Source organism: Schistocerca americana, chromosome X (assembly GCF_021461395.2).
Source record: "Schistocerca americana isolate TAMUIC-IGC-003095 chromosome X, iqSchAmer2.1, whole genome shotgun sequence".
In the NCBI taxonomy this organism is placed as follows: domain Eukaryota; kingdom Metazoa; phylum Arthropoda; class Insecta; order Orthoptera; family Acrididae; genus Schistocerca; species Schistocerca americana.
Genome location: NC_060130.1, coordinates 806,269,707 through 806,284,376, shown reverse-complemented (window position 1 = coordinate 806,284,376; position 14,670 = coordinate 806,269,707). Strand labels below are relative to the sequence as shown.

General features: G+C 40.0%; 1 protein-coding gene across 1 annotated transcript in view; it reads right to left on the bottom strand.

Moving 5' to 3' along the window:
- The window catches only part of LOC124556493 (rab GTPase-activating protein 1-like), a 159,921-nt gene that overhangs the window by 108,884 nt on the left and 36,367 nt on the right, over nucleotides 1-14,670 (bottom strand). The window contains exons 4-6 of the mRNA XM_047130450.1: nucleotides 10,649-10,798; nucleotides 7,011-7,199; nucleotides 1,363-1,632 (exon numbers count right to left, since the gene is read on the bottom strand). Of these exons, the coding sequence (XP_046986406.1) occupies nucleotides 1,363-1,632; nucleotides 7,011-7,199; nucleotides 10,649-10,798 (609 nt within the window). The remainder of the gene's footprint in view (nucleotides 1-1,362; nucleotides 1,633-7,010; nucleotides 7,200-10,648; nucleotides 10,799-14,670) is intronic.

Below are 14,670 nucleotides of genomic sequence, written 5' to 3'. Positions count from 1 at the left end.
TATATGACTAGAGAGATTAATGTCAGACGAAATATGCTATCAGTGCCTTCATCAGGCTTCATTACTACATGTATTTCTTAAATTTAACAAAATGTGAATTGTGGTAACTCGAAAGACTTCACACTGAACTTCTTAAAATATGAATCTAGCAGTTTAGTGTTGTTCCTAACACAAAATTAAAATACATTTACCACCTAAAAAATGTTAAATAAAATTAAGTGCCTGGAATCCATGGTTTATTAACTCCAGAGACAAACCCCACAGAAATTATTTTTCACTATAATAATGTTAACTTGCTAGTAACTCTCCAATGAAGCCACAAGAGAAAAATTTAGCTGTCTTTTCTAAGATGGCACTAATCCACACGGGGGTACAAATGTTAAAAAAAATAGATTGGCACAAATATTAGTAACAGTACTTCTGATAGAATCAAACAACAGAAACTTGGGTAGGAATATCAACAATGTAGGAAAAGACAGAGAGCTGCTTAACATAAAGATAACACACTAAGTTGCTGGAGTTGGTGCTCATGAGTGCATGAGGTGTGATTGCTTGTGTGAATGAATGGTGTTGTTTCTCTTTTTCCAATGAAGGCTGAGGTCAACAGCTTATGTCTAAGCATCTTTCAATTATACCTGTCTGCAACTTAGGGTGTTATCTTTATGGTAAGCAGCTATTTATCTTTTCCTACATTGTTAATACTTCTGGTAGAACACACAATAATCCCCTTCGAGAATTTACTACAAACCATCTCCAACATTAGTAGCCAGTAATAGGGCAGGGAAGAATGACAAGCACCTGTGAATGTCAACTAGGGAACTGGTGTTGGAAAATGATCATAATTATTCTAATTGTTATGAGATCATTTCTCCTGTAAAGCATTTATATATTATTTTCAAATTCTGTCCCTTCACACTCAAAGGAAAATGTGGAGATCAGATCAAGGAAATACCACATAAAACCAATGTCCAGTCAGGAAAGTATTGAAGTTGTAAAATTTCAAAGGCTTTTCTGTTTGGTAATAGTTGAGTTATTCATCAATTTAAAAAAAAAAAATGTCTACGTATCTGTATTATTTATTAACAAGATGAAATTGAAAAATATTTGTGTGCGTTCCACACAGAAATGATACTAACCAACAGTCATCTTCTTAAATGCTACCCAATTCTGAACTACTGTTATGCCAGACACCTTACATTTTCAGCTGTAATGATTTGTTACAACCACAACAGTCTTGGACCTTAACATCTATGTTATCTACACTCAGTGAAATATTACATTAAACTGTTTCCAAACCAAAGTCAACTATTGTAACAGTGGAATAGGACTAATGGGCAAAATAAAAATAAACAATAGCAGTACCTCTTTCAAATGAAGATTAAATTGTTGTGTCAATGGCCTCCTACTGTGATACCAAAAACGTTCATTTTTTGAAAATATTCGCACTTGTGTCTCAATTATAAATCTCACTGGTTCTTGGATTCCTTTTATCACAAGATCTACAGCAACTGTCAAATAATCTTGAAGTGTTGGGTTATTCAGCGACTCGAAAGCTGGTTCTGTAGGATCCCAATGACCATATATAAGATATGAACCAAGCTTATCACCAGAATCTGAGCATGGATGAGCCTCCTGAAACAAAAGGATAAATAAATTAGAATTATCAGTGGCAGATTTGGAATCTTACAACCACAAAACATTTCATGAAGTGAATATGTAAAGAGCCCAATTTACATCATTTCTCATATTGGAACAACATCCTCTCTCTTGGCCATCTCATTACTGTGTTATATCATGAATAGTGTTAAATAACTCCAATACTAATCATTTTGGTGATTTTATTGGTTTACTTCAGTACAGAGATGTGGACCACATTTCATGCAAATGCATCGTTATGCAGTTCTCCTTTACTTATACATTGCCCTTACAATAGATGAACTCTAAATTTGAATAGATATAAACCTGGCAGATTATAACTGTTTGCTGGACTGGATACCACCTAAGCTGTCCAGGCACAACTCACAAGTACTTCACATCGGTCAACCCCATAAAGAAAGAGCTTAAAATTATCAAATTCACAGCTCGCCAGGCAGTTGGAGAACTGTACATGCCTATCCGAGCTATAGAAGACTGTGCGTACTCAACATGGTAGCCGCACATCCTCAGTTGATGGCACGTCTGTAAATAGATAACATACTGTATGATCATAATTTGTAAGCCGAATTTCAGTGCAGTCAAATACAATTTGGAAAAAGCCTACAATGTTACACTGCCCTGCCACCTCACACAGATTTTGCCAGATCTGACAAGTACTTGTGCATCTGATTCCTTTGCCATGTTCAGAGTCTGCTATTAAAATAACACAGCAGTAACAACAAACAGTGAACCAATTCGCCCTTTCTCTTCCAAAACTAACAACAGAATCATTCAATCTGACATGCCGAAACATGTCCTGAAATTTTTTATACAGGAAGAATATACCGAACGAAAGACCCCATAAAGAAAGAGCCTAAAATTATCAAATTCACAGCTCGCCAGGTGGTTGGAGAACTGTACATTCCTACCCGAGCTATAGAAGAGTGTGCGTACTCAACATGGTAGCCGCACATCCTCGGTTGATGGCACGTCTGTAAATAGATAACATACTGTATGATCATAATTTGTAAGCCGAATTTCAGTGCAGTCAAATACAATTTGGAAAAAGCCTACAATGTTACACTGCCCTGCCACCTCACACAGATTTTGCCAGATCTGACAAGTACTTGTGCATCTGATTCCTTTGCCATGTTCAGAGTCTGCTATTAAAATAACACAGCAGTAACAACAAACAGTGAACCAATTCGCCCTTTCTCTTCCAAAACTAACAACAGAATCATTCAATCTGACATGCCGAAACATGTCCTGAAATTTTTTATACAGGAAGAATATACCGAACGAAAGACCCCATAAAGAAAGAGCCTAAAATTATCAAATTCACAGCTCGCCAGGTGGTTGGAGAACTGTACATTCCTACCCGAGCTATAGAAGAGTGTGCGTACTCAACATGGTAGCCGCACATCCTCGGTTGATGGCACATCTGTAAATAGATAACATACTGCACGATCATAATTTGTAAGCCGAATTTCTGTGTTTGGTGATAGTTTCTCTGAAAAAATTGTCTGCAGTTACTGTTCATTCACACTGGCAACACATTTAATATCCACAATAATTACCAGTTGCACAAGTTGCAACATGATCGCAGATTAAACAGTAATCCACAAAGTGTACAACGAATGTCTTATTTCTGCCAATGATCACAAAACGTTTGGTCCTTAGACTACTGGTATCGGTCAGCAATGAGAATCTTCAAATCTGCAGCAAAACATGGGAAATGAAATACAAATAGTGAACAGATTACATCATAGAACAATAAAATATGCTACAAAGAAATATTTGGCATGCCCACTACAGACTTTACCTATTGTGCTCTTCATTTACTGCATACTGTACAATTTTATAATTGATGAACATGTATAGACTTACAGTAGCAACATGTAACAAGCTTAAGGCACAAACATACATTGTGCCTACTGTACTGCAGTTTGTTATGAACAGTAGCAATGAAGACAGTATGACTCTGCCAGAACTGTGGCCTAGTTTATACCGCATTTTAAATATGTATGACGATGCTAAGCTGATTTTGTGTATATTCTGTGATGGTGCCAATACAGCTTTATTAAATTAGGTTTTTTATAAAACAGGTATGCCTCAGAAGTGCATGTTTTCACATCCATGAAAGTAGTAATTTTTCATTATGGCATATCTTATTGTTCCAAGATGTTATGTGTTCACTAGTTGCATTTCGTTTCCCACATTTTGCTGCAGACCTGAAGATGGTCATTGCTGGCCAAAACGAATAGTCTAAGGGCCAAAAGTTTTGTGATCATTGGCAGAAATAAAAGAATTTCATTCTAATTACTATTTGCTTTTGCACTGGCATAAGTGTTAACAATGGAGATAAAACTGAATCAATATTCACTTTGTTTAACCCTTAATGTTATGCAATGAGTAAACCCAGTTTTGTTTCATAAAAAAAATATGACCATGAACTATATAGATGGAAGAAAGACTTAAATGAAGTAATAAATATGTACTAAAATAAAACTGTGAAATAAAAATTATCCAAAAGATTTATCATACAGAGTGACTACAAAGTCCCATTACCCCAATTAATAACTGAGAGAAACCCCTAAACTTGAATAAATAACATGAACAACAGTTCTTTAGAGGAGTTTTCTTGAGACATGAGCAATGTAAAGGTGCACTTGAGGCAGTGCACTTTACTGATAGACATCTACGAGACTAGGCCCTCCAAATTGCAGCTGAGCTGAACAGTGCTGACTTCAAGCCTTCTTTGACCTGGTTAAGCGGAGTCAAGAAATCATACAGCATAGGAAGTCACAAAACAATGAAGTTTACTTCAAGTAAAAGTGTAAAGGAGATGGCATTAATTCATAGCTGATTCGAAGATGAAGCTCGGTGTTACCCCCACATCTCCTGTGTGTAATGCCAGTCAGTCAGGTTTCATGATATAACTGCAAAAAAAAAATCACACTTTATCATTTCAAGGTGAAAAAAGACAGAGTCTGTTGTGCAATCGAGTATCACTGTGACATATTCATATACAAGAATGACAGTGTTAAGTATGAGTGGATTACTATTGCTGCGGTTTTATACCTGTCTTTATATCAAGACATATTAGAAACAAAAATTAAAAAAGGGGCTGTTTAGTGGAAAAAATCTTATAATCAACCTATCAAAATCTGGAAAAATAGCAAAGAATAATTTTGAACATTTCATTCAAAACAGTTTCTAGTCATTTCCAGAAATTAATTCATTGCTTTTGATGGTGCGTGGCCCAGGCATCATTATAACTCTGTCTTTAGGAGAACAATGGAAAGACTGTTGATATACTTCAGATTACACCCAGAAAAACCACTGTGACACTTGATAAAGAAGTTATTCGACTGTGGAAAGTATTTTTAGAGAAACTGTCAGACAATATAATTTCCAATAGCCTTATGTCATTTGATGTTTATCAACACAACAGAATTGTTAAATTTCAGTCATTCGTGCATTATCAGTATGCTTGGTACAAAGTACAATAAGTAGAACAATGGCCATGACCATTTCTTATTTCCCACAATTATGTCTGTACAAAACTAGTAATTACTGTGACATGCCTGAAAGCACCAATTTTTCATCAGGTGTGCCTGGTGTAAGGAAAATGTTTGTTTTCATCATTCAAATGACACTTCCCTTTATTGTGATGACTATGGGGGATAAACAAGGAGCTGTCTCACTCTTATTAAAATACGCATTATTGAGAAATTATGATAAGAACTGTCTTGCATGAATTGTTATAAAACGATGTATGTGCAAGAACTACAGTAGAACCCCACACTTACACACTTTTCAAGGGACTTAAATAAAATGGTATAAAAATTGTGACAACGTAAAATGTGGGAAATGAGGTTTTAAGCTGTAAGTCATGTATAGGATACCGCCTTACATTTTCACAATTTATGTATGATATATGTACATAATAGGCATCAAAATACTTGTCAGGGACTTGTTTATTATCTAATTACTGCTGATGTAACTGGAAACAATAACTGTCTGGGAAGCAGAAATGTTTGACTCAATTTCATATGACATAATCGACATTTTTGGAAAGCCTGCAGGTGTCATTCATTATTTAAATAATGAAACAGTGCACTAGTTACCAGTTGTATAGAAAACACCACACACACACACACACACACACACACACACACACACACAAAAATCACTCACATTGATTGTTTGTGTAACATTTAAGCAAGTACTGTACTTGACAACAAGAATAAATTCTCAAAACATGTTTTGCTCAGGATGAAAAAATACGTAATTAGCGCTATGTTTTTGGTTTAGACATTTGAGCATTGCAAAGTGAGTGAAGCTGTCAACTAGCACAAGTGGCCAAACGACAAAACATGCTGAATATGGTTCACAAAGGTGTCACAACAATCATGAAACTGCACATGCTCCGTAGAGCACGGCACGAATTTTTCCAATTTTTACATATTTACCAGTTCAAATCCACTGAATAGAGCACCCTGTTGTCAAGAAATTAGCCACGTAATGTTTGTAAACACTACTTGTCTGCCAACATCACATGCCAGCGTCATTTTAGGTCACTTTTTTCTGCATGAGCATTTCTTCATACAGTGTAAATTGTGGGAAAATTATAAATATGTTGATGCAAAATTGGTCCAAAATTACATCTCTTGTCCCTATCTTAGTGTTTATCTGTGTATACATTTTTAAAACATATTAATATTATCATCTTCTATGTGCTCTAACTTATTATATTATTTTACTTACCTTTTGCACTCTGATCCCTTTGTCACTGGCAGTTCAATTTTAATCAATCTTCTATTTAGCATTCCTATTTTCCTGCTTTTCTTCAAGCCTTTGGTTTACACACTTACCGTTTTTTGATCTGAAAATTCTCTCTTTTTTTCAATGAAAGGCTTCAGAACTTAAAAACCCTTCAAAGAGTTTTCAAGTTATTTTCTTGTCAATGCACTTTCTTCATTTTCACTTCACCAACTCCTTGTAATTATGCCTCTTCATATTACTAATTGTAAAATTATAAGATGCTTTGTAACAAACGCTCTGTTGAAATCCTGAAGTGTACTACATTTCCGTAACTCCTCACTTACTTTCAAATTTATTCACGGTCTAAAATCTTTAATATCTCTAGTTCCTATTTTTGCTTATTCTTTGTAACTGACAGCTATAACTAGCATACTCAGTTTACTACAATCAGTGATGGTTGATTGAAAAATGTGTTGTCAAGAACTGACATTTTCAAAAGTGAACTCTTTGTTACAATTTATCCAAGACCTTTCAACAAAAACCTCTGTGTGTGTGTGTGTGTGTGTGTGTGTGTGTGTGTGTGTGTGTGTGTGTGTGCGCGCACTCACCATTTCCAGAAGTTGCAGATCAGAGTGCTTGCGGTAACGGCCTGGGCTGATAAGAACACCAAAGCAGCGTTCTACTTCCAGTTCCTTTCCATGTTCTGATGCTTGTTGTACAGTAAGACATATTTTCTTCTCCATATTAACTCGTAGTTTGAAATGACTTCTATCTCTTGCAACCGGTGAGAAATTTCCCTGAAAGTTCATATTGCATTTCAGAAAATCTTTAACATAAACTTCAGTATCATTATGTAATCATTATCTAGTAACAGAAAATTATTTTTCAATTTTTTTATTTTTTTTTATTGTACTGCAAGCAGTTAGAAATTAAAGCCGATTCATGCATTAACAGTTTGTTCACTTAAATCGATCACAATATATTTATACAGAAAACTTTTAAGGAGAACTTGTCTGAATGTAAAGTGGAAATTTTAACTATGCTCTGTTATTCAACATAGTTTAAGATTTCCATTACTTATAACAATGACAACAAGACACGTAGCACTATAAATCAAAATTCAGTGATTGATAGCTTTAAATCTGACAGAGGAGCCGGGCTGGGGGCAGAGCAAGGGGTGAGGGTGGAAAAACAGATCAGGCAAGTCAGGGGTTGGTACGGGCTGGGGGCACAGCTGAGAGAGCAGCAAGGAGCATGGCATGGCAAAGGGACTGGGGGCAGAGGGGGGCAGAGCAGGAAGCAGGGCAAGAGGTCAGAGGGGGTGGTAATGCAAGAGGGCAGAGCGGACGGCAGGACAAGGGTGCGGAGCAGACGGCAGAGCAAGGAGGTAGAAGGTGGCGGAAAGGAGGGTGAGGGAGGGGGTGGTGGGTGGTGTTGGTAGCAAGTCAAGAGGACATAATGGGGTGGTACTAGGCCAAGGGCTCATTAGGGTAGGAGCGATGCTGTGGAATGGGGCAGCCAGTACTGGTGAGGGGAGGGGAGACACCGTAGAGAGGGGGGGTCGACACCAAGGTGGAGGGGTGGCATTGGGGTGGGGAGGGGTAGCACTGGGGCAGGGAGGGGTGGCACTGGGGCAGGGAGGAGAGGTACCAGGGTAGGAGGGCCGTACTAAGAACTGGGGAATGGATCAAGGGACGAGCGGCAGTCCAGGAGAAAGAGAAGGAGGTGCAGGGTGCAGCAGATTGAGGAAGAGTCCAAGAAAGGATAAGGGGCCCATGGCAGAGGGGGGGGGGGGGGCTTAGAGGAAGGAGAAGGCGCCCAGGGTAGAGGGGGGCACAGGGAGGAGAGGGAGCCTAGGGTGCAGGGGGTCCAGGGAGGGGGAGGGGGCTAGGGAGTGGAGGGGGGGCAGGTAGGAAGTGGGAAAAAGGTGCGGGGGTTCCCTGAGCGCAGGGGGTGCAACGGTGCGGGATGGGCCACGGCACGGTGGTGGCCATGGCAGGGGAGGACCAATGGCGCAGGGTGGCAAGGTTGGAGGTGGGCCAAGACAGAGGGCCAAGTGCAGAGGGCCAAGTGCAGCAGGCCAGAGCAGTCTAGGGAGGTGTCGAGCGGCAAAGGGGGAGGGGGGTGTGGCAGGTGGCAAATAGCGGGTAGGCCAGGCGGCAAAGAGGTGGGGGGCCAGTGTGAGGGGGGTGGTGGGCAGGGGGCAGGGGAAATGGTCGGGGATCCAGCGCGAGGGGGGGGGGCCGGCGCGAGGGGGGGCCGGCGCGAGGGGGGGCGGCCAGCGCGATAGGGGGTGGGCGAGCGCGAGAGGAGGGGGGGGGGCGAGCACGAGGAGGAGGGGGGGGGCGGCGCGAGGTGGAGGGGGGTGGCGGCGCGAGGTGGAGGGGGGTGGCGGCGCGAGGAGGGGGGTGACGGCGCGAGGAGGGGGGTGACGGCGCGAGGAGGGGGGTGACGGCGCGAGGAGGGGGGTGACGGCGCGAGGAGGGGGGTGACGGCGCGAGGAGGGGGGTGACGGCGCGAGGAGGGGGGTGACGGCGCGAGGAGGGGGGTGACGGCGCGAGGAGGGGGGGTGACGGCGCGAGGAGGGGGGTGACGGCGCGAGGAGGGGGGTGACGGCGCGAGGAGGGGGGTGACGGCGCGAGGAGGGGGGTGACGGCGCGAGGAGGGGTGACGGCGCGAGGAGGGGTGACGGCGCGAGGAGTGGGGCCAGCGCGAGGAGGGGTGCCAGCGCGAGGAGTGGGGCCAGCGCGAGGAGTGGGGCCAGTGCGAGGAGTGGGGCCAGCGCGAGGAGTGGGGCCAGCACGAGGAGGGGGCCAGTATTAGAATCAGAGTTTAAGAGAACTCTGGAACACTTGTGATCAAATATGGAAGGTAGATTAAAGTTAAGCATCCCATCAACAGTGCAGTCATTACAGAGACAGAAGAAGCTCAGATTATGAAAAGAGGGGGAAGGAGGGGAAGGAAATCAGCCACGTCTATTTCATAGGAACTATCCCAGACTTTGCCTGGAGTGACGTGGGGAAACAATGGAAAATCTAAGTCTGGATGAACAAACAGGGTTTTGAACCATTGTCGTCCTGAATGTGAGTCCATTGTGCTAATCACTGTGCCACATGGCTTTGTCGATCCAATACATCTGAGGGCATACATAACATTCCTTCAGAATTTCTGAAAATGGTGCAGGATGTTCTAAATTCTCAGGAAAATGGATGTGAACTGTAGGGAAAGACGCATAATATATAATATGTGCAAGAACCATGAGGGAAAAATAAGATTGGAAGACCAAGAACAAAGTGCTCAGATTAAAAATAATGTAAGACAAGGATGCAGTCTATCATCCCTACTGTTCAAGCCATACATCAGAGAAGTAATGGTGTCAATAAAAAAGGTCCACAAGTGGGATTAAAATTCAAGCTAGGTTATCAACAAGGAAGAATTGTAGGAACTGTTGAACAGAATGAAAAGTCTACTGAGTACACATTATGGATCAAGAGTAAACCAAAGAAAGACAAAAGTAATGAGTAGTAGCAGAAATGAGATTAGCAATAAACTTAACATCAAAATTGGGTACCATGAAGGAGGTGAAGTGAAGGAATTTTGCTATCTCAGAAGCAAAATTATGCACGACGGATGTAACAGACTAGCACAGGCAAAGAGGACATTCCCTGAAAAAAAAATCTACTAGTATACAACATAGGACTTAATTTGGGGAAGAAATTCTAAGAATGTAGATCTGGAGCACAGACATCTACGGAACTGTATCACGGATTGTGGGAAAAATGTAAAAAAAGAGAATCAGTGTGTTTTACATGTGGGTGCTCCAGAAGAATGTTGAGAATACAGTGGACTGATAAGACAAGAAATGAGGTGGTCTGTGCAGAATCAGTAATGAGAGGAACAAGCTGAAAACATTGACAAGAACAAGGGACAGGATGATCAAACATGTGTTAAGATATCAAGGAACATCTTCCATTGTACTAAAGGGGGTCACAAAGGATAAAAACTGTAATATCCTGCAAATAATTTGAGTACAGTGGGTGCAGGTGCTATTTTGAGGTGAAGAGGTTGGCATAGGAGAGGAATTTGTGGTGGCCCACATCAAATCAGTCAAAAGATTATTGATAAAAGAACCTGAATAATTTGAAGTAAATGACATCACTTACACAGCACAGACAGTGGTTCAAAGAGAAGCACCCATAAGTAGACATAAAAAGTCACATCAAAGAACTCATTAACCGACACTTACATGACCATCATCTTCTTTGATTGCCATTGTAACTTGAAAAATGAACACTTCATCTGACTGTGCTGGACTGGAAAGACTTGTCACTGAATTCATAAGACTCTTTGGTACACGCTGGAATGCCTTGGAGAAACATCCAGAAACTTGGCCCACCTGAAAAAATCTTTGGTTAGGAATTGCTAGGTAAACCCTAAAAAGCACAGGTTATGTAAATTAAATTAAATGGTTTCCAGTCACCAATTATTCCAGTTAGCTTACAAGGTAGATATTTTCTCAGCATTATTTGAAACAACATTTCATCATCTTTATGGGGTGCCACAAAGAGTACACAGTAATAATAAAAGAGCTTATGTGAATGCAGCTGGGTGACACATTCAACAATAGCCTATATTTTGATAGGTGAACAAATTGCACAAATGCAGGGAGACAGCACTGTGCAAGGGAATTTAAGCCCTTAGCGGCCAAGGTTAACTGACTATCAACCAGGTGGCATAAACAGACAAAGAACGCACACACCATAAACAACTAGCACCACCACACAACCAACGATGACCAACCTCAGAAGTTATTGACTGTGAGTATTAATTACCAACAAGTGAGCAAGTAGCCTTAACTCTGTGCCTCTGTTTTTTGACCAGGTCAAAGCAGAATTCCAAGCAAAGTTCAACCAAAAACCCCATCCGTAATTATAAGCTCAATTGGTAATCTCAACTATACCGACAGATGGAAGTGCACAACAGGATCTCTGTGTTGTTGTATTCCACAGGATGACAGGTATCAAGACAATGTTCTGGAATAGCAGATTTGCTCAGCTGTTGTAAGTGTGTGTGTGATGCTTATGCTCTATACACTGGTCCTCCATAGTCCTGACGATCTGACCAATGTATGACATGTCACAATTGAAATGGTAAAAACCAACATTATACAAACCAAGATCGACCTTTAAAGACCCTAAAACAGCATAATCATAGATGGTGGAAAAAATCTTCAAACAATGTTTCTACAGAATATGACCAATCCTGTCGGAGATGCTACCTGCACAAGATAAAAAGACGTCAACTTAGGCGCCACCTCGTTATTTTCATCACTACTTGATTTGTCATTTGTTGTCAGCAGACCACATGTCTGATCAGTCTCTGACTAGAACCATTCTGACAGAGAGTAACTCTGATTTGGGTTAACTCAGCTGACAAACTGTCACCGTGTGAGATGATAGGGGCTCTATGAACCAAGGAATAAAGTAATCCTTCATGCTGAGCCAGATGGCAACAACTATCAGCCTGAAAATTCAGATCAGTGAGAGCTGGCTCCCAATAAATGGCATGTCCCAGTATACCATCTATCTGAAACTCCTGAATTACACATAATGGAATGGAAGGCAGCCATTCTTTTCCATTTCCAGAGTTGAGTGATTATTTGGATGGACTAAATTCAGATTTGCTAAAAAGCTGTACAAATTATCATTGCCATGAGTCACCCGGGTCCATTCTCGTAAGTTGTTTGAAAATTTCATATGCAAGAAGAAACTTGAATTTTAAAGTAGAGGCGATACTTTGATGTGCTAAACAAAAACATCTATCACAACCCTACAAGTAAAATGAATACGATAAGCACTAAATTGGTCATACAAAAGCTGCTGATTTCTCAAATCCCCGATGCCTGTCAGATTTATTTCGAAGAAATTATCAGTAAATTTTATGATATAGTATCATAAGGATGTCAGTAACCTTCTATAGATGTTGAGATGGTACAAATCTTGCAGATGGTTACATTAATACCATGCATGATGTTCCACATATACAGGGTGTTTCAAAATGAATATACGGGTTTTAAGGCTTTTAACACATTTTACATGCACCTGCCAGTTATAAATAATATGTCAAATGAAAGAGAAACACAAACACTTTTTCTTACAAATATTCAGTGTGAACACCGGTCACACATCGAGTCGATAGGCGAGTTGTTCCAAAACCTTGATCAATGTCTCAGGAGTAACTGTTGCAATGATACTGTTTCTAAAGTCAGATAGATCAGATGGTATCTGAGGCAAATACACATGATCACGTGGTGGTCATGCACAAAATTCTGTGTCAACTGACCCCTTGTGCCCAATCCACCAGTCAGACACAACGTTGTTTAACCAGTCGTGTACTGAGTTATGCCACTGAGGCGGTGCACCATCTTGCTCCCAAATAAAGACGTGTTAGTTAGCTTCTTCCCATTGAGGCATGCATAAGAAACATCAGTTACAGTTGATTCACCAAACAGAAAGGCCCATAAACTTTCTGTGGGGATATTTCTTGGGGATAAGCATGAAAGACTCACTCGTTCAACATGTTTTTCAGTCACTCTTTGTCATTCCATACTCTTCCCATTGCATGCAGGTATACAAACAAAACTGTTTGAGTTGCTCTTTCATTCGGTGTATTATTTACAATTGTCAGTTGAACGTAATATATGCTACAATGTCTTAAAACCAGTATGTTCATTTTGAAACACCCTGTATAGTTCTAGAGCGAACTGGAGTGTAGGGGGGAGAAGATTATGCATAATCTGGAAGACATATGATGAAAATATATGACTGGAGGTGAAACATGGAAATACCATAATATCCTAGATAAATAAATAAATTCAAAACACTTTAAAAGGCAAAGCTGAAAGTGCAGAAACAAAAAAAAGGTGAAAATTGTTTAGTATGTGAGGAAAGTAATGCCAGCTGTTTAGCTTTGGAGCTCACATGCTACAATAACGATTGACTGTTTACAAAACAACGAGTAGTTCTTATTACACAACCATTTCCATTGTGAACCGAAGCAGATGACAGGTTCACAAAAAGTGATCTTATATCACAAGATAATGGCTCACACATAAGGCATTGCAAGTGTAAATGTGCACAGGCAAAAAATTTTAAATAAGACTTCACCCACCTGAATTGAAAGATTCAGCTCCATGTGCCTTTTTCGGTTTTCTAATATAAAAAAGTATCTTGAAGCAAATAAATTATTTTTGAATGAAGTTTTTATCTGTGCAGGGAACTAGTGTTATGTAGAATTGGAAGCAGATTTCTTTTGTGAAGAAACAAAAAGAATTTGATTCTTATTGGATCAAATATACTGTACTGAATGAAAAATAAGTTTAGAAATACTTTTTAGTTGTATTAACTGTGTATTTTATCCCCACAGCAAAATGTTGCTTGAGTATGTCATACAGTTATTTGGTTAGTAAACATGGGGTGGCATAGTGATCACAGGTTTCTTAGACTCATGCAAGCTTGGCACGGAAGAGTTGAAACATCAGAAGTGGAAGAAATTTTTGGTGAATAATGGTACTTCAATCACAGAAAAATATTTGCAAAAGATCAAAAAAATGGTATCCACTGAGGAACCTAGGAAAATCCTACAGTACCAACACATTGCTTCTACAAGCACAATGAATATAAAATAAGATTAATTACAATAAGTTGGCACTCTCTCCATGTTCCACCCATGAACAGAAATGGAATGACAATATAGAGGTCAGCATAAAATGTTTCTCACATGAAAAAAATTTCTGCACACAGGTGTGGAAAATGATAACAATGAAATTGTGCCTTCATATAGTTCACAAAAGACGCTGCAAAATTAGCATACTTCATGTATTATTTTCATTGTATCATTTATCTATTATAAATACTTCAAGTTTTTTACAAACTTACATTGGATACAGATTTCGTCATGCTATGTCTACAAGTACACTATGTAACCAAATGACTCCTTGAAATGCAAGTTGTGTGTTCTTTGTTATGTCAGGGAGTGCATTCCAGGGTATATAAAACCACGTGCAATATGCTAACATAAAAGAGCGTTTTTCTGTCATAATTAATGGAGGGAGCTCATCAAACAGTCCCTAATGGTAGGGACCTGCAAGTTTGATCATTCCTCTAGAAATAGTCTGAAGGAGTTCCTTGTGCCCATGTCCACTGTTGGCCATATCAGAAAGATCAGAGAATCACTACAGTCAATCATTGCTCTGACAAACCTAAGTAA